General features: G+C 36.6%; 4 protein-coding genes across 9 annotated transcripts; all 4 read left to right on the top strand.

The window, feature by feature from the left end:
* On the top strand, positions 511 to 3,508 carry LOC18786143 (probable E3 ubiquitin-protein ligase RHB1A). 5 transcript variants are annotated; one of them, XM_007218395.2, is made up of 6 exons: positions 546 to 683; positions 981 to 1,089; positions 1,623 to 1,748; positions 1,958 to 2,330; positions 2,485 to 2,594; positions 2,944 to 3,508. In XM_007218395.2, exons 3-6 carry the CDS (start codon positions 1,680 to 1,682, stop codon positions 2,974 to 2,976), a joined length of 585 nt encoding a protein of 194 aa, XP_007218457.1. In that variant the 5' UTR covers positions 546 to 683; positions 981 to 1,089; positions 1,623 to 1,679; the 3' UTR covers positions 2,977 to 3,508. The 5 variants fall into 5 exon arrangements, 3 of the variants coding, with proteins under 3 accessions (XP_020412291.1, XP_007218457.1, XP_020412292.1); XM_020556703.1 differs by having other exon boundaries at positions 981 to 1,111; XR_002270120.1 differs by lacking the exon at positions 981 to 1,089 and having other exon boundaries at positions 547 to 683; positions 2,944 to 3,136; positions 3,232 to 3,508.
* LOC109947162 (G-type lectin S-receptor-like serine/threonine-protein kinase SD2-2) lies at positions 5,714 to 8,988 on the top strand. Its single transcript, XM_020556699.1, has one exon. It carries the CDS (start codon positions 6,133 to 6,135, stop codon positions 8,836 to 8,838), a length of 2,706 nt encoding a protein of 901 aa, XP_020412288.1. The 5' UTR covers positions 5,714 to 6,132; the 3' UTR covers positions 8,839 to 8,988.
* Positions 9,324 to 13,257, top strand: LOC18787165 (protein DETOXIFICATION 34). The gene is made up of 7 exons (XM_007219459.2): positions 9,324 to 10,494; positions 10,858 to 11,483; positions 11,610 to 11,666; positions 11,837 to 12,075; positions 12,251 to 12,369; positions 12,633 to 12,719; positions 12,891 to 13,257. Exons 1-7 carry the CDS (start codon positions 10,219 to 10,221, stop codon positions 12,993 to 12,995), a joined length of 1,509 nt encoding a protein of 502 aa, XP_007219521.1. The 5' UTR covers positions 9,324 to 10,218; the 3' UTR covers positions 12,996 to 13,257.
* Positions 16,743 to 21,700, top strand: LOC18785070 (AT-rich interactive domain-containing protein 1). Of its 2 annotated transcripts, none has more exons than XM_007220563.2 (3): positions 16,743 to 17,407; positions 17,891 to 19,162; positions 20,313 to 21,226. In XM_007220563.2, the coding sequence occupies exons 1-3, from the start codon at positions 17,369 to 17,371 to the stop codon at positions 21,156 to 21,158; spliced, it is 2,157 nt and encodes a 718-aa protein (XP_007220625.2). In that variant the 5' UTR covers positions 16,743 to 17,368; the 3' UTR covers positions 21,159 to 21,226. The 2 variants fall into 2 exon arrangements, with proteins under 2 accessions (XP_007220625.2, XP_020413494.1); XM_020557905.1 differs by having other exon boundaries at positions 16,744 to 17,407; positions 17,916 to 19,162; positions 20,313 to 21,700.

The following is a 23,745-nucleotide window of genomic DNA, read 5'->3' as shown; positions in this document are numbered from 1 at the left end:
AACCCAAGAATGACTAAAATTTTGGATTCAGCAATCAGAAACATATGTATTCAAACATGCAATACAACTCCACTGCGTAAGGGCAAATTTGTATTGAAAACCAAAACTAAATTAAAAAAACAACCTAAACCTAAAACAAACTACAACAAACTCCTAAAAATTATGAAATATAAATCATACAAAGTGTTTAAATGCAAAGTTATCATGCTGTATTGTTTTCTTTATATTTTGTGTTGGTAAATTCAAAATGTATTTAATTTGAGTTAGGTGACAAATAAGTGATCTAACAAGAAAATTAGAGTTGGGGAGTTTGAATTAATGAAGTTTGTCATTTTTGTCAAGAACCGATCTACGTCATATTTCAAATCCATAACCAACCATAAAGCTTAGCTTACTTGCAAGAACAATGCATGAATTAAAGTTGCTAATCTTAAGATGAATAATTAAATATAATTAGACGAATAGCAGACGTGTACTAAACAGCCACACCATCGGCATCAAGCCTACGTAAGAGGGATATGACTCATATGAGTGGAGGGCTTACTGTGCAAAGGCAGAAAGCCACACACATACAAACCCAAAAGAGGCAAAGGCCAAACCCACAATAGCCAAAAAGGATTCTTCTTTTTCTTTCACCGACGGGACTTCTTTCTGAAGAACAAATATCTTTTCAATTTCCGAAGGTAAAAAGCTTTGCTCTTTCGGTTAACATTTCAGCAATCGATTAGTTGGTTGTGGTTGTTTTTGTGTACAAGAACTCATTTTGTTGTTCTTGTTCCATAAATTTGGTGAAAATTGCTTCTGGGTAGTGATTGGATTATTGGGTTTGGCTCCTCACTTGCAATTTTTATTCATTTGGGTTTCTTGTTTGCTATTTTCTGCCTTTTTTCTTATTCTTCTTCTTTTGTGGGTTGTTTCTATTTTGAGCGGTTTCTCTGTCAAGGCACTCACGTTGTCTTTGCTTTTCTCTTTGGATAAAGTTTTGTTGAGTCGGATTGCATTGGAAGAGTTAAAAGTTGTACGAGTATTTGGAGTTTAAGAAGCTTTCACCGGCTATCTGTTTGTATTATTCATTTTAGCAAAGGAAAGGTATTGAGGATTCTGTCTACAGGTCATATTTTTGTTCTCTGCTGGAAATACTATAAGTTAGGTGATTGTATATGTAACATCAAAGAATGGAATATGTTTTGAGGATTTGAATTCGAAGTGCAACACCAGCACTAATTTCAAGTACACATGCTTCGAAATTTCATATCTATCATGGTTTCTATTGCTGTAATTCATAGCATGAGATTTCTGGAATGATAGCATCATGGGTGTAGCTTCTATTTTGTTGGCTGGATTTGGTTCCTCTGTCTATAATTTTGCTGCTGACTTCTTTACGATATTTTTCTGCCTGTTTGTGGCCGTATTTTCTATCTGTCAACTCTTATGTCTTCTTCTTACCTCTTTTGAGGGTTATTAAATATGTTTAAGCACTTTGTTGTGACTTTTTTTCGGTTTTAGTAACATAATATCATTTTAGTTTTGTAGTATATAATCTCCTTAACTCATAGGAACATATTAGTTCTTTTGAATCTATAGCATTTGACTCTCCAGTCGCCTATGATGCCAAATAACAGGAAGCTATGCCCCAATATTGGATGGTTTTGGGTGCATAACAGTAATAACTGCAGAGAATGGGAGGTTGTTGTTGTTCTTCCAGAAAAGCTCATATGCAACTGCACGGAGCACCTGTGTATTTCTATGTCCGTATATCTTCTCACTCCAACTTCTCTTTTTGTTACATATTATAGTTTGCTCATCATTGTGTGGCTGACTGTTTAGGACTCATAGTGGAAATAATTGTATCACATAATATTAGGAGAGTGGAAAATTGTGCTTGTTTCTCCTAATCAAATTGTGGTCTATTATGCGTATTAAGATTTCATTCTCTTTTTAAAACTCTTTTCTTCAGTGTCCACCAGTTTTGGAAGAGCAAGAGTCCTTAAGATCTCATGATGTCGCAGCCTCTGCACTCAGTGCAGGACTCCTGGTTCATTGGGATCTGGAAGCATCAACACCAGACACTTACAGACCCCCTCCTCCACCTTTGCCATATGATATGGTCTTTGGATGTTCACGATCAACAGATTCTGATTCTGTCAGGGAAACAATCAGTTGCAGTAGTTTTGATACATCAGCTACTTGTGGAGATCTTGGGGAATCAGACTGCAAAGTTCAAGAAAATTCTTTGAATACCTCACCAAAGAAGTTAGAACTTTCAAAATCAAATGAACCTCATGTTTTAGCAAAAGAAGACGAGGATGTCTGCCCCATTTGTCTTGAAGGTGCTGTGCCATCAGTAGCTCAGGGAACTAATTCTTATTTTGTATGATTCTTTTTGTCTTGATTATAGGAAACAAAGAAAAGTCCATTTCTGCATCATTTTGCTATTTTAAACCGCAGGTAGCTAATGCTTTAAGCTTGTATCTTCACATGCAGACTATGAAACAGAGAATCCAAAATTTATCACAAAATGCGAGCACCACTATCACCTCTGTTGTATTCTTGAGTGGATGGAAAGAAGTGATGCCTGTCCTATATGTGATCAGGTTTGCCTTTGAAACAAGTGATATATTCATTTATCAGATAAATATTTTGTCATGGCAAGGAGTGTGTTGTACTGGACAGTATCCTTGGGATTCATCTGTTAACAATGCTTGCACAGGAAGTTATTTCACCAAAAAATAAGTAAGAAAAAGAGTGAAAAATACTGAAGCACCTCAGTTTTTTGGTGGAATGACTGGAAATGTCACTGTTTCTGTGGTGAGCCTAGGTATTGGTGACTGGATGAACCCTAGGTGATAATTATTAAGTAATCAGATCTCTGACTGATTTGTCTATGTTTTTTTAAATCCCTTATGCTTGTAAATGAAATTTTCTCCTTTTCTGATGTTTCAGGAACTGGGGATTGACCATAGCTTTAGTTTGTAGCTAATTAGTGCTCTTTCAAAATCAAAGTTTATTTGCTGCTTGAAGTCAGAGATTGCCAACTCAGTAGACTCTGGATGGACAGTAGCTGTTTGTTTAGAAACCTGCAGGGGATGGGTGTCCTGCAGATTCATTTTTTAATCTGGTCATTCTCAAATTGGAGGTTGAACTGGATCTCTTATGTTAGCTGTTTTGTTTGGTCAGTTGTTGGTAAAGTCTCTCTCTTTGTTTAGAGCTTGATTTCCAATTCTCAGACAGGTCTCTGGATTCTAAAGTGGAGATATCAAGAAGTTAAGAACAAAGCCATCCAATGGAAACCAGAAAAATGAATGCCAGTGCCATCTTCAAAGTTGTGTTGGTTTGCTACAACTCTTTTTGTACAGATCTCTTAGTTTGTTGTAGGAATCATTCTGTTGTTATCTGCTGCAGAATTTGATTTATACATTCACTGCAGCCCTTGGATTCTAATCTGTAAATCACATCTCTTTTACATTTTGGGTGGATTTGATTTGGCAAAGTTGTTTCATTTCATATATGAAATCATCCAATGATCAGGAAATTGAGTCCTAAAATATTTGCTAGAAAATTGATTTTATGGATACTGGGGATCACTGGAAACTAAACTATTCCTCAAAGTAAACAGAGCAAGAAAAGTAAAACAAAAATTAAATAGAAAATCACAACTTAGCAACCAATTTGGATTCTTTTTCTTTTGGTTTTTTTGTTTTTGTTTTTGTTTTTTTTTCGCTGATGGTGTGTGATTGTATGAACCAGTTGTACTCTAACATCCCCTTATGTCGACTTTATTTTGGTTTAAATATTGTCAAGTTCGTCTTCCAAGAACGGAAGAGCTAAGCCCTTGAATTTATAAGTGTGGGTCTCATCTCATTGTATGTGTTCTTTTTTTTATATTATATATGTATAAATTGCAGAAGATGAGCTTGTGGGATGCAATAGAAGCACATGTTGAGCCTCTTGTTTTCACAAAGGGAAACATTTCGAATCCTTCTTGGGTAGCAAAGTGCGTGTTGTTTGAGCACCATTGATCCTCATGTCACCATTCCTAAGATACAAGTACTTAGATTGATGCACTACAATTTAGAAGTTTGTATCTAACACATTCTAAACCACCAAACATTTAGGTTCTTGTGAAAACAAGGAGTGTTGTCGACTAGTCAATGTCCTTGTACCCTAATATACAAGTACACCATCGTTATTTTTATCTTTTCAAAATCAACGATGGATGGTGGCTTGAATTTGAACCTTTTTTAATGTTGAGAAATTCAGTACCACTAAATTAAGGGCTAATCGGTAATTCTCGTCATTAATATAAAATAAACCATTTTATTATTATTGAATTTCGTAAGTTTTATCCTATAGTTATAGAGATCAGCAGTACTACTATTCAACCCCTTAAAAATAAAATTATGATGATGTTTATAGAAATAAGAATATTATATTCGATGTGTTCCTATGAACTACATTCTATGAAATTCTTAAACATAGTTCCTCAGAGGTGTATTCAATTGGAATTTTAAAAGACTATTTAGGAATAAAAAAGTCTAATGAATTTAAGTAGAATGTAATGACTTATATGATTTTATTTATGAATTTTTCTATAATCAAGATTTTCACATAATATTTATAAAATTTGAAAAAACCAAATGAATTATTTTTATAATAAAAAAAAGACCACATGAATTTAACTACCCTTCATCTTTCCTATTTAGAGTTAGCATCTTGTTCATGACGTAACTACACCTCTCCACTCTTGAGGTCCACCATGACTTGGATTGAGCAACCACTAGTAATAAGATCCATTATGCAGAACTCTAATCACAGCCATGATTATTGTGCTCTGTTAGGGCACAAGTGTCATGTCACCCACCATTTGTAGCTGCCTTGTTAACCTATTTGTGGGAAAATTAATTACAGAGAAGATGTCCACAACCACATCACAGTACGTGAGTTCTTTTGTAATGCATGTGATTTGTTTGGCACTTCCTTCCATATATACATGCAGTGAGGCCAATTTTACCTGGAACTAGGAATTTCTAAAGTGACATATAAAAAAAGCTCTCAAACATGTCGAAATCAATTATAGAAGTTCCTTGAAATTAACTTCATTATTATTATATTTTCATCATTATAAATGAAGGATTGTCCATCTGGTGAATTTTAATTTAATATTAACAATTCAAATCCATATGATGATTTCATACTGTTTTTCGTTCTTTACTAGTTTTCCATCGAACATATTTAGAATACCACAAGACTTGTTTATATAATTTAGAAGTCTTAATTGAATACCACAAGACTTATCTATCTCAAATAATCTTTTACGATCTAACGACATCTTTGAAAAAGACACACCTACTCATCTAAACTATATGATTGGAATTATTGAAAATGGTCACGGAGGCCTAAAACACTTGATGTATAGTTAAGCCAATACGAATCTTATTATACATAGTTAAGCCAAGCAGTATCCTTCAAAAATCATTGAAGCAACATTCAACCCTTGATACTAAACGACATAACTCCCCGAACTGTTTTTTTTGATAGAATCCAATGATGTCCGGACAACCTAAGTCTTAAAACCTTGGAATAAAAAACATTTTTTTGTGTGATAAATACTAAAAAGCTTGACTCTTTTGGCTTTTAAAATTATAAATTAAAAGAAAGAAAATTAAAATAAATTTAGATATTCAAAGATTATGATGACCATGCGCAGCACATGGAGAATGACAGGAGCAAGATTTGTCAATGAAAATGAGACCTTTTTGTCTTGGTCTTGGTTGATTCTAATTTTATTACCAAATAAAAATAAAAATAATAAAAATGGAAAATAGAATATTTTTAGGCAATCACGTTTGGACGCGTTTAACTTTCCTATGTTGCCTCCACAGTCCACTTCTTGGTCCCCTCTCTCCCGTTGTACCAAAAAGGCAAATTCCCTCTTTTTCTTAATTTATTTAATTAATTTCTTTTCCATTTCAAAATTCTATTTCCATATTTTCTCCTTCTTTCCCCACCGATATCGCACTACCACCGTATTTTCTCTCTCTTGTTCTTCTGATTCCAACATGAAATCGGCCCACCGCCATATCTCTCTTCTTCCATGAAACCGCGCCACCGCCACCACCACCACTACCCTCCATGGCCACTACCATGTTGCCCATTTCTCGTCTTCTTCTTCTTCTTCTTCTTCTTCTGCTTCAAACCCTTCTTCTGATAACCACAATTGAAGAACCCATTGAAGAATTTTCAGCCGAAAACGAAACCCAGTTCTTTAACAGGCCCCAAGTTTCCAACTTTCCCATTGCTTCAAATCCCACTCCAAACTCGCTCACAGAGTCTTCCTTACTCGCATCGCTTCAATACCCAATACTGGGAAAAAGCAAAGTTGTGGTATTTGGGAACTCGACTCTCTCAAGCGCGAACAAGACCTTCTCTCTCGGCTTCATCTCCACCAATGGCGATAAACCCAACTGGTACTTGGGCATTCGGTACGCTTCGATTCCAGTCCCGACCTGCGTCTGGGTCGCAAACCGAGAGAGACCCATCAAGAATCTCACTTTCTCAAGCTTAGAAATCTCCGGGTCGGGTCGACTGGTGGTCAAGGACCCGGGTAATTCGATCGTGTGGTCGAGCACGAACACGGAGATTGGTGTTGACGTTCAGCTTTTGGACAGTGGCAATCTGGTTTTGCTCACCCAAGGAGGCACGGTCGCGTGGCAGAGCTTCGATTACCCGACTGACACGTGGCTTCCCGGCATGAACTTGACGAGCGAGCGAGCGTTGACGAGTTGGCGAAGCTACAGAGACCCCTCGCCGGGTTCGTATTCTCTGCGGCTGAGACCACCGAACTACGGTGAGTTTGAGCTGCTTTTCAATGGCACTGTAGTTTACTGGAGAACTGGGAATTGGACCGGTAACGGGTTCATAAATGTGCCTGAGATGTTGGTGCCTTACATCTATAAGTTCCATTTTATCGACCCGTTTAAGCCAACGGCGTCGTTCGGGTTCACCGAGGAGTCGTTGGATAACGGGTTGGACCCGCCGCTGACCCGGTTCCAGATGGACGTTTCGGGTCAGCTCCGGCAGTTCACTTGGGCAACCCAGAGCTGGAACATGTTCTGGTCTCAGCCTGAGAACAAGTGCAGAGTGTTTGGCCTGTGTGGGGCTTTTGGGGTTTGCAGTGGTGAAGCACTTAGGCCCTGTGAATGCCTCGCCGGTTTTAATCCTGTGGATGAGCCTAGTTGGAACTATGGGGACTACTCTGGTGGCTGCCACTGGATGGCTGAAGATGGTGAGTCTTGTGATGAGAGGGGTGATGGGTTTGACAAAGTTGGTGTTGTGAGCTATGAAGGTTCTTACTTTAAGTCATATAGAACTACTTTGGATGATTGCCAAAGCACATGCTTGGAAATTTGTTCTTGCATAGGGGTCAACTACGATGGCAATAGTACCGTGTGTAAAGTTTATTATGGGTCTCTCTCGAATTTGAAGAATTTGAGCTCTGATGGTGCGGCCGGTGAGGTCTTCTATTTAAAGGTACAGAAAAAGTTGAAGGTTGAGATCAAGAAGCAGTTGAATCCTGTAGTTTTGAGTGCTAGCATTGTTGGGTCGGTTGCGGGTTTGGGGTTTGTGGTGGTGCTGGTGATGGTTTTGATTTGGAGAAGAGAGAAGAAGAAGAAGGAAATAAAAGAAGGGGTTGTTCAACTTCAGCAGGCCTCAAATTTGAAGGTGTTTTCTTATAAAGAACTTCACACTGCAACACGGGGTTTTTCAGACAAACTTGGGCATGGTGGCTTTGGAGCAGTTTTCCATGGGGAGTTATCAGATTCTACTGTTGTTGCTGTGAAACGCTTGGACAGGCCAGGTGGTGGAGAGAAAGAATTCCAAGCCGAAGTTTGCACCATTGGGAACATTCAACATGTCAATCTTGTGAGACTTAGAGGTTTCTGCTCAGAAAATTCTCATAGACTTTTAGTTTATGAATACATGCCAAATGGTGCTCTCAGTGCGTATCTACGTCGAGAGGGTCCAAATTTGAGTTGGGATGTTAGGTTTCGTCTAGCAGTTGGTATGGCAAGAGGCATTGCATATTTACATGAGGCGTGTAGAGATTGCATACTCCATTGTGATATCAAACCTGAAAACATTTTGCTTGATAGTGATTACACCGCGAAGGTGTCAGATTTTGGGTTAGCAAAATTACTTGGCCGGGACTTTAGTCGGGTATTAGCCACAATGAGGGGTACCTGGGGCTATGTGGCGCCAGAGTGGATATCTGGTGTGGCAATCACCACAAAAGCCGATGTTTACAGCTACGGAATGACATTGATAGAATTACTTGGGGGGCGCAGAAATGTGGAGGCACGCCGATCTGAAGGTGGCAGAGAGGGTGGAGGTGAAAAAACCGACAGTTGGTTCTTTCCTCCCTGGGCAGCACAGCAGATAATTGAGGGCAATGTGAGGGCAGTACTTGATGATAGGCTCGGCTGCACATATAGTATTGAGCAGGCAGAGCGTGTTGCATTGGTGGCAGTGTGGTGTATACAAGATTCTGAGGCAATGAGGCCTACAATGGGCATGGTAGTAAAGATGTTGGAAGGGGTGGTGGAAGTGACTGTTCCTCCAGCTCCCAAATTGTTGCAAGCACTGGTTTCAGGGGAGTCTTTTTGTGGGATAAAGGCTGATTCTGGAATTGGGTTGTCTAATGGCAGCGACTTCTCCGGTTATAACACGAGATTATCTAGTTGTGGTTCAGAATCGTCTCTTGGTAATGGCTCCTCCCTAGTGAATGAGATTGAGCACGATAACCAGAGAAGTTCAGTGGCATTTACTGACCAAGGCTAATAAATTCCAAACCACATTCTTCACAACAGGTTTTTTTTTTCTTTTCATGTAAAGAAAACTGCAAAGAGATCTTTTGTAGAGTATGATGATGTATATAATGTTTCTGCTAGTGGAAAGTTTTGCCTCTGAAATTACATCTTTACAAGATTTTAAATCCCAATTTATACATTTTCTTTTTCAACTGGAAAACTAGTTACTCTTTGCTGATCTATGTACTTTCTTTGTGGTGAGAATATACTTAGCTATGTACAATCAGAATTAAATGGGTAGGTTGAAGTGAGAGACAGGTCCGATTATGATTGTTGGGTTTGAGATCACATTTCATGATTACAGTTTTGACATTTAGCCTTCAGATATTTACGGTGAGATATTCCCTATCTTTTTTGGTTCACCTTTTTGCAAATGATCATGCCTTTTTGCAAAGGTCATGGGATTCTTTTACAAAGGACTTTATAGATGCACAAAGAAAAAGAAAAAGAAAAAGTCATGAATTACCAATTTTTTTCACCTGCTCTGTGTGCTAAGCAATAGTTATTTTTCTTGGTGGGATATATGGATTATTTTTAGAAATCTTTGTCATTCCATCTAGATATTATTTTGGTAATTTGAGATTGGTATTGTTTAAAAATGAGAGTTATTGTCTCTTTCTATCCCTTTTTTTCCTCAAATAAGTAAAGGAACAATGCATTTTTTAATTTTTATAAAAAAACCAAAGACAGAAAAACAAAAGACAATTCTTGCTACCTAGATTTACTATGGCAATCCAACTATTAATCAAGTCCCACCTGATTTCAAAGTTTCATACCTACAATTGTTTTTTCTTTTTATAGGGAAAAACTACACACACAAAAAAAAACCCCAAAAAAAAAAAGGCAATAACAGGTGGACGAGAATGTAAAAATGAAACATATGAATAGATATTTTGTGTATCATAAATTAAACATATAACATGGTGACTTTGTGAATTGTACCCAATTGAAGGCAATATAACTAGAATCCTGCATAGAAATAACTGAACACTTGCTGTCCGACAAACTAAGACTTGGTCATCTTTTTTGTCAGGTTGATTTCTTTCTATGGTCTACCTAAATTATAGCCAGCAGCAAACATTCTTAAAGACCCAAATTCTTACTGACGCACAAAAAAGAAATTAAATAAAACAAAAAAGAAACCCAGAGAAACAGATGATCAAAATCTCCTCAGGTTTCTTCGTTCTCAAGCTTCAGAAGGTCAAAAGGCTAAAGGGTTCAATAAAAGTTTGTAAAAATAGGTACCTTTCAAGAAAATGATGCAGCTAAGGCCGAGGCCTCTGCTGGATTTTTACCTGGGCAACCAGCAGAGCTACAAAGTCCAACATTAACGATTGATGGAGTCTCAGCCATGGAAACTGCAGACCTCCACCATGCACCTCCTGCATTCATTGGCTCCAGTGATGGAGATTATCCGCCCATACGCAGCTTTGCCGACGCCAAGGTCATATGTTATTTGGAGACCACAAAGCTTTGGAGAATTGCAGGGCCAATTGCCTTCAATATTTTGTGCAACTATGGTATTAATTCCTTCACAAACATCTTTGCTGGGCATATTGGAAATGTGGAGCTCTCTGCTGTTGCAATTTCTCTCTCTGTCATTGCAAATTTCTCCTTCGGCTTCCTGGTTAGCTCCTCCTGTTTCAATGTTACAAACTTCTCCTCATGCTCATGTTTCTAAATACAATCTTCGTTTAATTTTGCAATAAGGTTTTATCATTTTAAATTTCATAAACTTGTTTCAAGAAGTCTGTCTCACTTAATTGTGTTAGCTAAACTATTCCCCTCTGGGATAGGGAGTTAGAATTTTAGGGTTTCTCTTGGGGCCATTAGCATGGTTTGAAGAAAACTCTTTGTGACAAACAATTGAATGCTTATTTGTGTGTAGAAGTATATCTATTTGGTCATTTTTGTGAGCCATTCTATTTGATTTCAGTGGCTAAAACTTAAAACAAACTAAGCAATCAATTAATGTTGGATGAATTTGCAGCTTGGTATGGCAAGTGCACTTGAAACACTCTGTGGGCAAGCATTTGGTGCTGGACAAGTAGACATGCTAGGAGTTTACATGCAGCGCTCATGGCTAATTCTATTTGCCACCTGCTTCGCATTGCTACCGCTTTACGTATACTCTGCGCCGGTCCTAAAGCTGCTTGGCCAAGAAGATGACATTGCAGATCTAGCTGGAAAATTCTCTATCCAGACCATCCCTCAAATGTTTTCCCTTGCCGTCAATTTTCCAACTCAGAAGTTCTTGCAGGCACAGAGCAGGGTTCAGGTTCTGGCATGGATTGGCTTTGCAGCTCTTATAATACACATAGGAATTCTCTATCTCTTCATTAAAGTTTTCGGGTGGGGAACGAGCGGTGCTGCTGTCGCCTATGATATCTCAGCCTGGGGGATGGCAATAGCTCAGGTGGTTTATATAGTTTATTGGTGCAATAATGGCTGGAAGGGCTTGTCATGGTTGGCCTTCAAGGAACTATGGTCCTTTGCAAAACTCTCCATTGCTTCAGCTGTTATGCTTTGCCTAGAAATTTGGTACTTCATGACCATAATTGTTCTGACTGGACACCTTGATAACCCTGTCATTGCAGTTGGCTCCCTTTCAATATGGTGAGCTGATATCTAAACAGTAAACAATTTTTCCCCGTCTTCCTTTTGATTCTTGTGAACCTCAAGCTTACTAGAGTATGCCAATGAAGCGATGAATCAAACTTTTAATTTGATTTTCTGTTTCAGCATGAATGTGAATGGGTGGGAAGGCATGCTGTTTATTGGGATCAATGCAGCCATAAGGTAAGGAACTTTCATGTTGTTTATACCGCATTAGCTGACCAAGTGATGTAATAGTTGATGTGTACTTATTCTTACATTAAATACTACGGCTTAAATGGTAAATAACTCATCAATTGTCATATCATGCGATCAGTTTATGCAATGATTTCATTCAATTTACTTCCTTGCAGTGTTCGAGTCTCCAATGAGCTCGGATCAGCACATCCTAGAGCTGCAAAATACTCGGTCATTATCATCATCCTCGAGTCTCTCCTCATTGGGCTATTTTTCGCAGCGCTTATCCTGGCAGCCAAGGATCATTTTGCTATCATCTTCACTGACAGCAAAGAGATGCAACAAGCCGTTTCTCGTTTAGCATTCCTTCTCAGTGTTACAATGTTGCTTAATAGCGTTCAGCCTGTTATATCAGGTAAAGTATTCTCTTATCAGACGGTTTGACATTGAACAACGAGTTATGATCACTGATTCGCAATTACATATAATCATGTCCAAATTTTCAATCAATAATTCCTTTACTTATGCATCCAAATAGCATCAATCTTGGAAAAACTTGAGGTAAAAAATGCAATTTTTTTTTTCCACAGGTGTTGCTGTTGGAGGAGGGTGGCAAGCTATGGTGGCTTACATAAATTTGTTTTGTTATTATGTCATTGGCCTACCTCTTGGGTTTCTTCTGGGTTACAAAACAAGTTTGAGAGTGGAGGTAAACTATCATTTCTCATTGGTCATCATGCACCATTTCATAAACAAAAGGGTTGCAACTAATATATTTTAATTGTAGTAGTAAACAAGAAATTAAGGAAGAACATATTTGAAGAAAATACATCTTCATTCATCCCTTTCATTTTAATTAGCTACAAAATTTGCAATATATTTAAGTAATTTATAGCTCACACCCTTTTGAACTAATGATTAACATGCTATCAAGCATTTTTATTTTCTCGATAACGAGCATTGTTATTTTAGGGAATTTGGATTGGCATGATATTTGGGACATTACTGCAGACAATCATCCTCTTGTGCATAGTTTATAAGACCAACTGGAACAAAGAGGTAAATTTTATATATATATATATATATATATATATTTATATTTGTTTCCCCATCAACTTTAATTATAATGTCTCAATGAGCTTAGCTTGCCATTAGGAATTAATCTTATGATTAGCCAGTATAATCTATTTTTGTGGTAAATTTAACAATTGATCCAAATTGAAATTGCAGGTAAAACAAGCCTTAGAAAGAATGCGACAATGGACTGGAGAAGAACTAGTTGATCCTAGAAAATGGAGTGGGCAAGAAAATGGATGTCAAACTCAAACTCTATAGAATACATACAGAATCAACTTCTTTTTTCTTTTCTTTTTCTTTTTGACTGTAAATGTTTGTTATAAATAGGTTTTTTTATTATTAATTTTTTGGCCAAAGTTAAAAAGGAATGGGTGAAAACTCACACACATACGATATCATAGGGGTTTGAACTCAGGATCACTTGGAAGTACACTAAAAATCTGAGTCAATTCAACTAACACCCCCATTGATAGGTATTTTTATTCATTATACAATCACAGAAAAGTCTAGCCAGCAGCATTCAAATTTTTTTTTTCCTGCTTATTGAATTACTTTCAAATGAAAATGACAGAAAACACAGAAAAGAAGAGTCGATGTAATGTCGCGGGATCTGGTGCCCTCGTCATCCATGTTCGTACCACCAGTCCATCTTCTATACCCATCCCCGCCCATTAACAAATATATAATATAATATAATATATTAAAAACATAAATTTCCTCATCCTTATCACGTTCTCTAATTTTTCCCCAAGCACATCCATTTACAAACAATGCTTGGTAACTACGATTGAATTTAAGGTATGTTGAAGTAAGAAATAAAGGTAGAAAATTTTCATTTTGTGGGAATTAAAATGGATATGTTATCATTTTTGTGGGGTTTTTAATGTTTTTCATAACTAATTCATTTGCTATTTTCAACCTGAATACAATTTCAAAGTTGACTTCCATTTCTTACTTCAGCATACTTTGAATCTAACTATCCAATCTGGTCCAAACCTAACCACCGAACATGGCCTTGTAAATGTAAACTTGACTATTGAGCAATTACAAAAAGGAATAAAAAGAACACATCAATCTCTCATCCCTTAGATTTGGACCAAGGACACAAAGTGCAAACTAAGGGGGTGTATCCAATTTAAATTTTTAATGATTTTTATAGAATTTAAAAATTTGGAGGTATTCAATTTTGATTTTTAAAGAGTTTGTAAAAAGTTTAGTGGTATTCAATTGTAACTCTTGAAAAGTAGTTAAAAGTATTTAAAAGTTTGATGGTATCCAGTTGTGACTTTTAAAAAGTCTTTAAAAATTTGTTGGTATTCAAAAGTTAATGACTTTTAAAAAGCTTCTTAAATGAATGACTTTTCCATACTTTTCAGGCTAATTGTTAATAGCAAAAGTTTTTTTTTATGTAAACTCTTTAAAAATCAAAATTGAATACCTCCAAACTTTTGAACTCTATAAAAGTCATTAAAAGTTTGAATTGGATAACACCCCCCATCTTCCAATAAAATTCTCTTTAGTAAGTATTCCAATTCCTCCTTAAGATACATAATTATCTCTAATCATCTTAATTATCAAATTTTCATATAAAATCAATCGTATAAATATTCTAATTGCCTTGATTTCTTATATCAAGATAATGATCGCATTTTAAATTAAATCAAATCATATATAAGAGATTCTCTAGGGATGACATAAATCTCTGTTGGGCTAGGTCCTCGACCCTAATGGGGGAAGATTTTGAGGGAGGGTACATGGATCCCCAAATTTTAAAAATTCCCCATCGGGGATGGTCGGGAAGGGATTGTTATCCCCATCCCTATACTCGGCCCAATAAGTTATATATATATTTTAAATTAAATATAATATAATATAGCCATGTATGATTATGATGTAATATAATACTTATTTAGTTTTGTCAAATTGAATCGAGATTATTCTGAGTTGTTGAGTTGAATTGCATAATTCAATTGACAGCTCGTTTGGGAGTGGTTCTTCTCGAAGCGCTTATGCCAGTAGCGCTTATGATATAAGCGCTTCTACAAAGAAGCAGTTTGTCTTTTGGATGTCACATTTAAAAGTGCTTTTACACTATATAAAAGCGCTTTTAATATTTTGTTGAGTGTTAGGCTGACACAATAAAAGCGTTTTTAAAAGTACTTCAAAAAATATAAAGAATATCAAAATATTATAATAAACATAGGAAATATTAAAAATTAAAATAAAATAAAAGAAATGGTATTTTGGCATTTAAAAAAAATTAAAATGGGTATTTTCGGTATTTTAAAAGTTTAATTAAAGAGAGCCAAGTGCTTTCCTTGTTTTTGTCCTGCAGCACTTTTAAGAAAAAGCACATCTCAAGTGCTTCTTCCAAAACCACTCCAAGTGTTTTTGGATCTCACCCAAAGGGCTTTTGCAATTTTTTCCAAACATCATTTTTAAAAGGCAGAAGCATTTTTCACCCATTTAGAATCTCTTTTCGCTGCTCCAAAGGCACTCCCAAACGAGCCATGATTGTAATTAAGTTAAATGATAATTTAACATGAAATTAAAGTGTTATAATGTAGGATAAATATTTTTCTTAATAAAAACTGGGGATTCGGTGCGACCCCCCGACAGGGACTGGGATTTTTTGATTTTTTTTTTTTATTGATGATATAGGAGGGACAGGAATGGTATTGCCATACCCGGCCTCCGAAAGGGCATGTTACCATATATATATATATATATATATATATAGGATTCTCGATTCTCGATTTTGTGATATTGGATTCTTCATCTGATGAAATCAGTGAAGGTGCAAAAATTGAGTGAGGCATTAGGTCATGATCAATCGGAACTGCAGCAAGGGGTCGAGGCCGAATTCACCATTACCATCTCGATCCCCCAACAAGGCCCTAATAACAATTTCATTTATACTATTTTTCTTAATAAGCAATTTAATACATGTAAAGTGCAATAAAACATAAAATGCCGATTGCCCGTGTTGTATTTTTTCTTTTCTCAAAGAAAAAAAAGTACCTCAGCAAAAAAAACACATGTAATCATACAATTAATCTATTAAAACAGAAGTACAAACACAAACTAAAAAGCATAAACGTGTAACAGGGTAGGAAGTGTGGCTACGTTGAATTAGAGAAAATTGTCATGCCTAAGGATTAAGGATTAGGATAAATCCAAACAGCTCCGATCTCTTGGACCACAAGGGTCCAAGAGATTATGGTCACCCGTCTTTGGATGTAACATCTAACGGTTCAAAAAAGTTTTTTAAAAGAAGTGCAAGAGTGAGTGAACCGTTGAATTTACATCCAACGGTGAGTGACCACATTCTCTTGGACTCCTGTGGTCCAAGAGATCGGGACTGTAAATCCAACAAATATCATTTCTCTCCAATATAACCATAAACAATTTTAGGTGAGGGCATTATGCATTGTATGACAGATTTTATAAAGTTGTTGAAATTCCCAATTTAGGTAAACAATCTCAAATAGATAAGAATCCTTGTAAAGGAAGTCTTCTATTATAGGAGGATTACTTGCCACATAAGGTGGTAATGCCTTATTATTGTGGTAACCATTATCAAGAGGATTTATTTCCATCTTGGATAAAGAATGTAATCCTTGTTGAATTTTATTGGATTACATGTATCCAATTGGCCAAGGATTATTAAATTGAAATGAATTGTTTTAAGTTTATTTTTTTTTTAAATACGATCGATATCATGAAGGAGAATCGAACACAAGACTTCATGTGCATAGATGAAGCCTCATAACTGCTTGAGTTACAAGCCTCATAATCGCTTGAGTTACAAGCCTCTTGCGTTTTAAACTACTTAATTACTATAGCAAAACTTCGACTTTAACCTCGACTAATAACTCAAAGATGCCTATTCTCCTATTTCTTTCATAATATTGTCTTTATCATGCACAACCTTTTTGAAATCAAACTCATGCTTAGCTTTGTTTGTTGTTCTCTTTTTTCTTTTTTCTTTAAAAAAAAAAATTTAAGTAGGAAGATTTGAACTTAGAACTTAGAAAGAATTTTTTTTTTTTTGAAGTATAATTGTTTTGAAAATCGTTCAATATATTCTTAGGTTCTCAAGTGGTAGAACACTCACCTTATGCAAAAGAAAATTTTCATTTGATATGGATCTTCAAAATAGAGTTATTATTCCAAGGACATTCCTAATGAACAAATTTAATATTTCCCTTCTCAAAAAAAGAAAAAAAAAAAAAAAAAAAAGAAGAGACTTTTCTCCACCAAAATCACCTCAACCCATAACATCTATAACTCAACCACCTAGTAAATAATTAACCAAGGTTAGTTGATGATGGCAGCTATAAATAAAGGGACTGTGACCCTTCCTCTCAAAAACCCTATTAGCTTTTCAAAATCATATTATTTTCCATCAAAAACTCTCTCCCCCTCTCACATCTCACCAAAAAAAAAAAAGAATGAGTTGGGTTTGGGTGGAAATATAAAGAGAGAGAGAGAGAGAGAGAGAGAGAGAGAGAGAGATAAAAAAGAGAGAGCTAGAGAAAGGGAGAGAGGCCAAAGCCCAAAGGTCAAGAATCAAAGACTCAAAGAGGACACCACCACCCACCAAAGGGTCATCAGTCATCAAAATCAAAATGCAAAAACCCCCACAAAAAAATACAAGAGCAGTACTGGTATGGTTTCTCTTTTACTCCTTCTCTCCATTTGTGAGGACCTAAATTATTAGGTTGGCCTAAATTGTGGTTTTTTGTGTGGGTCTTTCTGTTTTTCCTTCTGTTCAAAAACATGGAAATTTTTATGCCGTCTCTTTCTTCCACACATACACACAAGCACACACCCAATCATCAATGACTGCAATAAAAGAGGGAGGGAAAGCGCGGGACTGAAAAAACAATTTGAGATTTTCGTGGGGGGTCCAAACTCCGAAACTATCTGTACTTTGCCTTTTAAGCCCTAGATAGATCTATTTTCCCGCCAAAATTCCATATTCCATGAACGACCCAGATGCTTAATTGTCACTGTTTTCATGTATATATATTATCAAAATCATTCGTTTTGTTTTTATTTTTGAAGTCTTTTTCTATTGCCTCTCTGTGTGTGGTTTTGGGTTTGTTTTGTTTTTGGAAAAAAAACAACCACCAACGAATTGCTTTTAGGGTTTGAATTCGAAATCCATGGCAGGGTGGTCGATGGTAGCTGATGGGTCCGCTTTAGATTGCGCCAAAACCCCCAAAAAGAACGAGACGGACGGCTTCTCGGTCGATCTTGAACCACCGTCGGAAGCTCCAGAACGCTGCGTTTTAGACGTGCCCGATAAGCTCCGATGCTGGTTCGATCAGTTACTCGGGGTTTTTCTGAAAGAGATCTCTGCCCAGGGCTTGCTTCGGCCTTTGCCTCCAATGATCGGTAATGGGCAGCGTGTGGATTTGCTTAAGCTGTTTTGGGTTGTGAGAAAGCAGGGTGGGTTCGATACCATTTCGAAAATCAGGGTATGGGATTCAGTGGCTAAAGAGTGTGGCTTGGGTTGGGGTCTTGGCTGGGCTGTGAAGTTGGTTTATGTCAAGTATTTGCATTTACTCGAGAGGGTTATAGAAAATAAGGACTTGGAATGGAGTGTGGATATTAGTGGCCTCGATTTGACAGAGCAGTTCATGGACTTGGAGGATAAGCTTACAAAGGTTTTTCCGGAGATTTCCGATCAAAAGGTGAAAGATGGGGCCTACCCGCATGTTGAATTGTCACCTAAGAATTTTAAGGACAGTAATGAGGTGGGAAGTGAGGTAGCAGAGTCAGATAGGCTCAAGAAAAGTGTTGTTAGTGAAGCGTTCTTGGACTTGGATTCGAGGAGGGATGCTGGAAAGTTTTGCAATGGTGATGTGCCTTTGTCAGGTGGTGCCATGAAATGTACAGTTAATTTAATGAATAAGAATTTGGATTTGACGAACAGCATGGAGGATGTCGGGAAAGTGTGTGACAATGGTGAGGTAAGTGAGGTGGGGGAATCTGGTACAGGGAAGAAATACAATGATTGTGATGAAGCTGTGATGATTTTGGATCCCTCTCCAGGTGAAGTGAGTTCTTTTCGTAAAAGGAAGCGAGGGCCATCCTGTGGTAGTGAGGCGGGGGAATCACGTAGAGGGAAGAAATACAATGATATTAGCAATGAAGATGCGGCGATTTTGGATCCCTCTACAGATGAAGAAGCAATTTCTTTTTGGAAAAGGAAGCAAGAATCATTGTGTGGAATGCTGAATTGGGTTAGAATGATTGCGAAGGATCCTTGTGATCCTGCAGTTGGTTCATTACCAGAAAGGTCGAAGTGGAAGTCCTTTGGGAATGAGGAGAACTGGATGCAGGTTTTGTGGGCTCGAGAAGCCATCTTTGTGAAGAAGCATGCTGATTCAGGTGCTGAACAGTCTAACTGGCAGGTATTTCACATCATATCTTGTGTGCTATAATTATTGGGATAATTGGAAAATTTTCTAATCTTGTGTATAAATTTTGATATGCTCTGTACGTGTATTTTTCTGCAAGCGCACGTGCACACTTTTTCTGTTTAATTTTGGTCATGCTTTTATTTGATTGCCTTCATTGCTGTAACTGAATCCAATATGCTTTATTAGCTTTTGCTCTTTTTGGATATGGAATGCTATCATTCTATTAATCTCATGCATATTTATCAAACTGAATGCTATCAGTTTGATTTATGGTATGTTGGTGAGTATAAAAAGGGACTTTTCTTTCATTTTTCCAGAAATGTGGGTTTATAGAACTTAAAGATGTTGTTTGAAGAGTCCCCTTCTATTGAGGGATCTCTGAAATTAACTTATTCGAGGGATACCTTGTGGAGCCCACTTCGCTTTGTATTTCAATGATCTGAACCATCTATTTTTCAAGTCTTTGTTCATAGATGATTCTTTGAAAAAATTAGACAAACTGTTGTCCATTAAGACATGTGGTTGTGATAATAAATAGATGAATGTGGTCTTTCCAAAAAGACACTAAAATGACTACCATTTAATTAAATGGTTCAATGGTTTTTTATTTGGGTGATTTTTTGCACATATGATTTTTGAGGGAAGACCTAAAAAGTTGACTGTTCAGATCAGTAAACTACTATACAAGGGTGTCCCTCAAACTGAATCTCCCTAGCTGTTTAAATCTTTCAGGAACGCATTGCTCTATTCTCCTTGCAAGACAATTTAACAAACAGTTGTATCTTTTGTTTTTGTGAAGATGCTGCCAATACCTGATGTGTGTTCTACTATGTCATGCTAAAACTGGTGTGCTTATTTGTTATCAGCTAGTTAACAGTGAATTTTTTGTAACGCTATAGCTATGTAGCATTTTTTGGGTCAGGTCAGTAGCTCCTTTTCATTTTCCAAATTGTAAAACAAGTTTTTAACCTTCAGATAAAAATATATTGACGTACCTGTACACAGGTTGTGTAATATATGTTTTATTTTATTTCTATCTGATGTCATGGTTACTATATTAAGATATTGTTCGCACTGATAAACGATGTAAATATGTTCAGATGTATGCTTTTTTGACATTAAATCATGTTCCCACTTGTAGAAGAATCAGAGGATGCATCCAAGCTTGTACGATGACCATTTTAGCTCATCTTACAATCTTAGAGAGAGGCTAAGGTTGGAAAAGAAGCTTCTTTCTGGGGGGACAATGCCACAATCAAGAACCGGTTCAGAGTCATCCTCGCCCAGTTATAGTCCTGACATGGCAGGGATGGAGGATCAGTTACTTGGAACCAGTGATTTCACCAGTGTACTTGACAGATATCCTCCAAGCCACATTCCTCTGGGGTCAAATTATCAAGCTCATTTACCAGAATGGACTGGTGAGGCTTCTGAAAGTGAATTGAAGTGGTTGGGGTCCAAGTTTTGGCCATTGGAAAAACCAGAGCACAGATATCTGATTGAGAGGGATCCTATTGGAAAGGGAAGACAAGAATCTTGCGGCTGCCAAGTGTCAGGTTCTATAGAATGTGTCCGATTTCACATTTCTGAGAAAAGGTTAAGAGTTAAGCGAGAACTGGGGCCAGCTTTCTACCATTGGGAATTCAATCAGATGGGCGACGAAGTTGGGCTCTCTTGGACAGCGGAAGAAGAAAAGAAGTTCAAGGACATAGTAAAGTCAAATCCTCCTTCTCTTGGGATTACCTTTTGGGATCAGATATTCAAGTCTTTTCCTAAGAAGAGCAGGAGAGAATTGGTAAGCTACTACTTCAATGTCTTTCTCTTGCACCGTAGAGGATACCAGAACAGGTTTACTCCGAACAATATTGATAGTGATGACGAAGGATTAGAGTCGGGATCAGTAACTAATGGTTTTGGGGATGAAGAACGCAAGCCATCAAAATCAATTTTAAAATCCCCACACAAGCCACATGCAAAATGCAGATAGCCATCTGAAATCTGGCTTGCAATTAGATACTTTTGTTTTTGGGAGAATGAGAAGCCTGGTAATTTTGTGGAACGCTTGGAAAGAGTGTTCAAGATAGACAATCCTCTTAATGTGCCAGGGCAGAATCATCTGTGTCTTTGAAATAGAAATATTGGTTATAAAGATTGTCATTTTCAGAAGTGGTTTTGAAGGGTTTTAGTGACAAACATGGGCTTGGAAGCGCAGCTGTGGCGATGAAAGCAGCAATGATGCTCTCTAAGTCTGGTTTTCGTGATTTCATCTTATGAGATATAGTTTCATGTCAATTCTTGATTACCATCTCAAATATGAGTCGTTTTGTTTTTTGCACATTTCATTTAGGTTTTTGACAGCAAAAGCTTACTGAAAAAGAACCCTTTGGATGAATATAGTGAACAGATAAGTGGTTAGATGTAGATCCTGAACAGTGGTACGGTGAAGTCAGGTTGTGGTCTCCGTCACAGAACTTGTAATTGCAAATGAAATGGTTTTTTAAATTGGTTAAAGGAACTAGTTTTACCTCAGTCATTTTTGTTTTGGTTTCTGCATTCATATTTGCCCCTAGTTTATTGTCAAATAGTCTGATCAATGCTTTAAATTTATGCGTTGGTTACATAGCCCATATCTCGGGTCCATTATCTCACATTCACACACATGGGGGAACAGATTTGTGTAGTTTAAAATCTTATTTATTTTACTGATAAAGAAAATAAAAATACTCGCATAGTTGTATACAACCGATTACGGGGAAAATGGTTCTATTTCTCGCCAAGAGATGCTTTAGTCTATTATGGTAATGGTATGCATTAATGTATGTATATGAACAAGCTTGCAGGTTGTACCCGTATGTGTTTGAGTTAGATTTTGGGCGCTTGTTGGATCAATATCTCTGATTTTTAAGCTGCTAAACGAGGATTAGGAAATTTTTAAAGATTACAAATCCTAATAATCAAGAAATGAAAATAATCTGATTGATTCATGGAAATCGAGATGAGGATATGATTTGAGTTTAGGAGAATCAAGGAGTATTTCTAGAGATCTTATAGGTGCACTACACAAAAGAAAACCCAATGTCTTTTCTTTCTGTAGTCAACTCCTTTAGATTTTTTTTCTTTTAGTTGATGAATGCTCTCTCCTGTTTATATTTTTGAAAACAAAGAAAGTGAGAAAAAAAGAAAGAAAAAGAGAGAGAGAATAAAGCATCCATCCACGTAAGCATTCAATGAATCTCAAGTTAGACACTTTCAGTGGACAACACAGGTTTTATTTTTTTTCACAACAAAATATAGAAAGTTGGTCAAACAAATCTGCTGTATCCTTTAACTAATAACAAAGTTCGTCACAACTTTTTTTTCTTCTTTATTTAGAGAATATTTCTTTCAACTATATGGTATTTTTCTCACCACTTTAATCTAAGGTATATTATCATCGCCGTTATCAACACTTGATACGTGTACATAAATATAATCATGATTCTATAAATATAAGTAAAGAGTTAAACTATGATTAGGTGCGCATATATTTGTACTATCGCTTCAATCGCATACATGCACTTAATTAAATTCTTAGTTGAAATGAAAGAATTAAAGAGTTTGTAATTCAAATAATTAAGAGTATTTATCCATGTATATAAAATCATGTGATAAACTTCTTATTTTCTAATATCGGAACTCTCTTTTAAACAAGTTTCGGTTAACATTTCTCAAGTTATTCTCCATATGAATGATTCGTCTCTATATGAGGACTTTTCAATCTGGAAGCAACTTCAAAGAAGCTCGTGGGTTTAATTAATCATTCTATACGCCAGCTTCCAATTGTTGAGCATGGTTTTGGGGCCACGGGACATGTGTTTGAGTTTGGTCCATGTGACAATAACTTGTTTCACTTTGTTTTTCAAAGTTCAGATTTATACGTTAGTTTGTAGAGAGACGGTTGATTTGTGAGATTGAAAATGAACACACATGCAGAACAAGTGATAAAATTAAATTTGTTAAAAAACTTTTAAATATTTAAAAATAAAAATAAAAACAAAACAAAATTAAAGCCTGTTAGATGCGAGATGTGCCAATAAATAAACCAAAACTTGCCCTTGTGAAATTAGCAAGTGATGCAAGCAAGGCAAACTTGCTTTGATTGGCAAGAGGAAATGCTGATTAGGTTCTTTCTGTCAAAATCCATCTTTTAATGTAAAGAAGGCCCGTGAGTTCTAAGAATGTGCTTCACCCACTTGCCAAGCTATACCCCAGGCTTTAACCTGACCCCACATGATCATGTTGCCTTCAAGATCATAAGGTCATATCCAAATTCCAATCCAAGAGAATGGGTGGGTGCTATATTTTGTAGCTAGGGTAATGGAAGAATTACTCAGTTTCAAATGGTTTGGCATGTTATATTGTTAAATTGTTAATGTAGAATATGCAATAAGAATTTACATCGTTTTATGTTAATGAAAGAAAATAAAAACATAATTTAAAGATTTGACAAACTTATCACAAATTTAAATAACTAGCTATTGACTTAATGATATTTTTCTTTTACGATGAGTTTGAAATTCACCCATTCCCCATCA

Source organism: Prunus persica, chromosome G2, assembly GCF_000346465.2.
Source record: "Prunus persica cultivar Lovell chromosome G2, Prunus_persica_NCBIv2, whole genome shotgun sequence".
NCBI lineage: Eukaryota > Viridiplantae > Streptophyta > Magnoliopsida > Rosales > Rosaceae > Prunus > Prunus persica.
The sequence above is the reverse complement of the archived record's forward strand: the minus strand, read 5'-3'. Positions and strand labels throughout refer to the sequence as shown.

Bases quoted from the DNA above. Each gene is read 5' to 3' on its own strand.
- LOC18786143 (XM_020556702.1), top strand. From the start codon at position 1,680: ATGGGAGGTTGTTGTTGTTCTTCCAGAAAAGCTCATATGCAACTGCAC. The intron at 1,749-1,957 runs GTCCGTATATCT...TCTTTTCTTCAG, and splicing joins GAGCACCTGTGTATTTCTAT to TGTCCACCAGTTTTGGAAGA. The intron at 2,595-2,943 runs GTTTGCCTTTGA...CTGATGTTTCAG, and splicing joins CCTGTCCTATATGTGATCAG to GAACTGGGGATTGACCATAG.
- LOC109947162 (XM_020556699.1), top strand. From the start codon at position 6,133: ATGGCCACTACCATGTTGCCCATTTCTCGTCTTCTTCTTCTTCTTCTT.
- LOC18787165 (XM_007219459.2), top strand. From the start codon at position 10,219: ATGGAAACTGCAGACCTCCACCATGCACCTCCTGCATTCATTGGCTCC. The intron at 10,495-10,857 runs GTTAGCTCCTCC...ATGAATTTGCAG, and splicing joins ATTTCTCCTTCGGCTTCCTG to CTTGGTATGGCAAGTGCACT. The intron at 12,076-12,250 runs GTAAAGTATTCT...TTTTTTCCACAG, and splicing joins CGTTCAGCCTGTTATATCAG to GTGTTGCTGTTGGAGGAGGG.
- LOC18785070 (XM_020557905.1), top strand. From the start codon at position 17,065: ATGATGGCAGCTATAAATAAAGGGACTGTGACCCTTCCTCTCAAAAAC. The intron at 17,408-17,915 runs GTATGGTTTCTC...AATCCATGGCAG, and splicing joins AAAATACAAGAGCAGTACTG to GGTGGTCGATGGTAGCTGAT. The intron at 19,163-20,312 runs GTATTTCACATC...TCCCACTTGTAG, and splicing joins CTGAACAGTCTAACTGGCAG to AAGAATCAGAGGATGCATCC.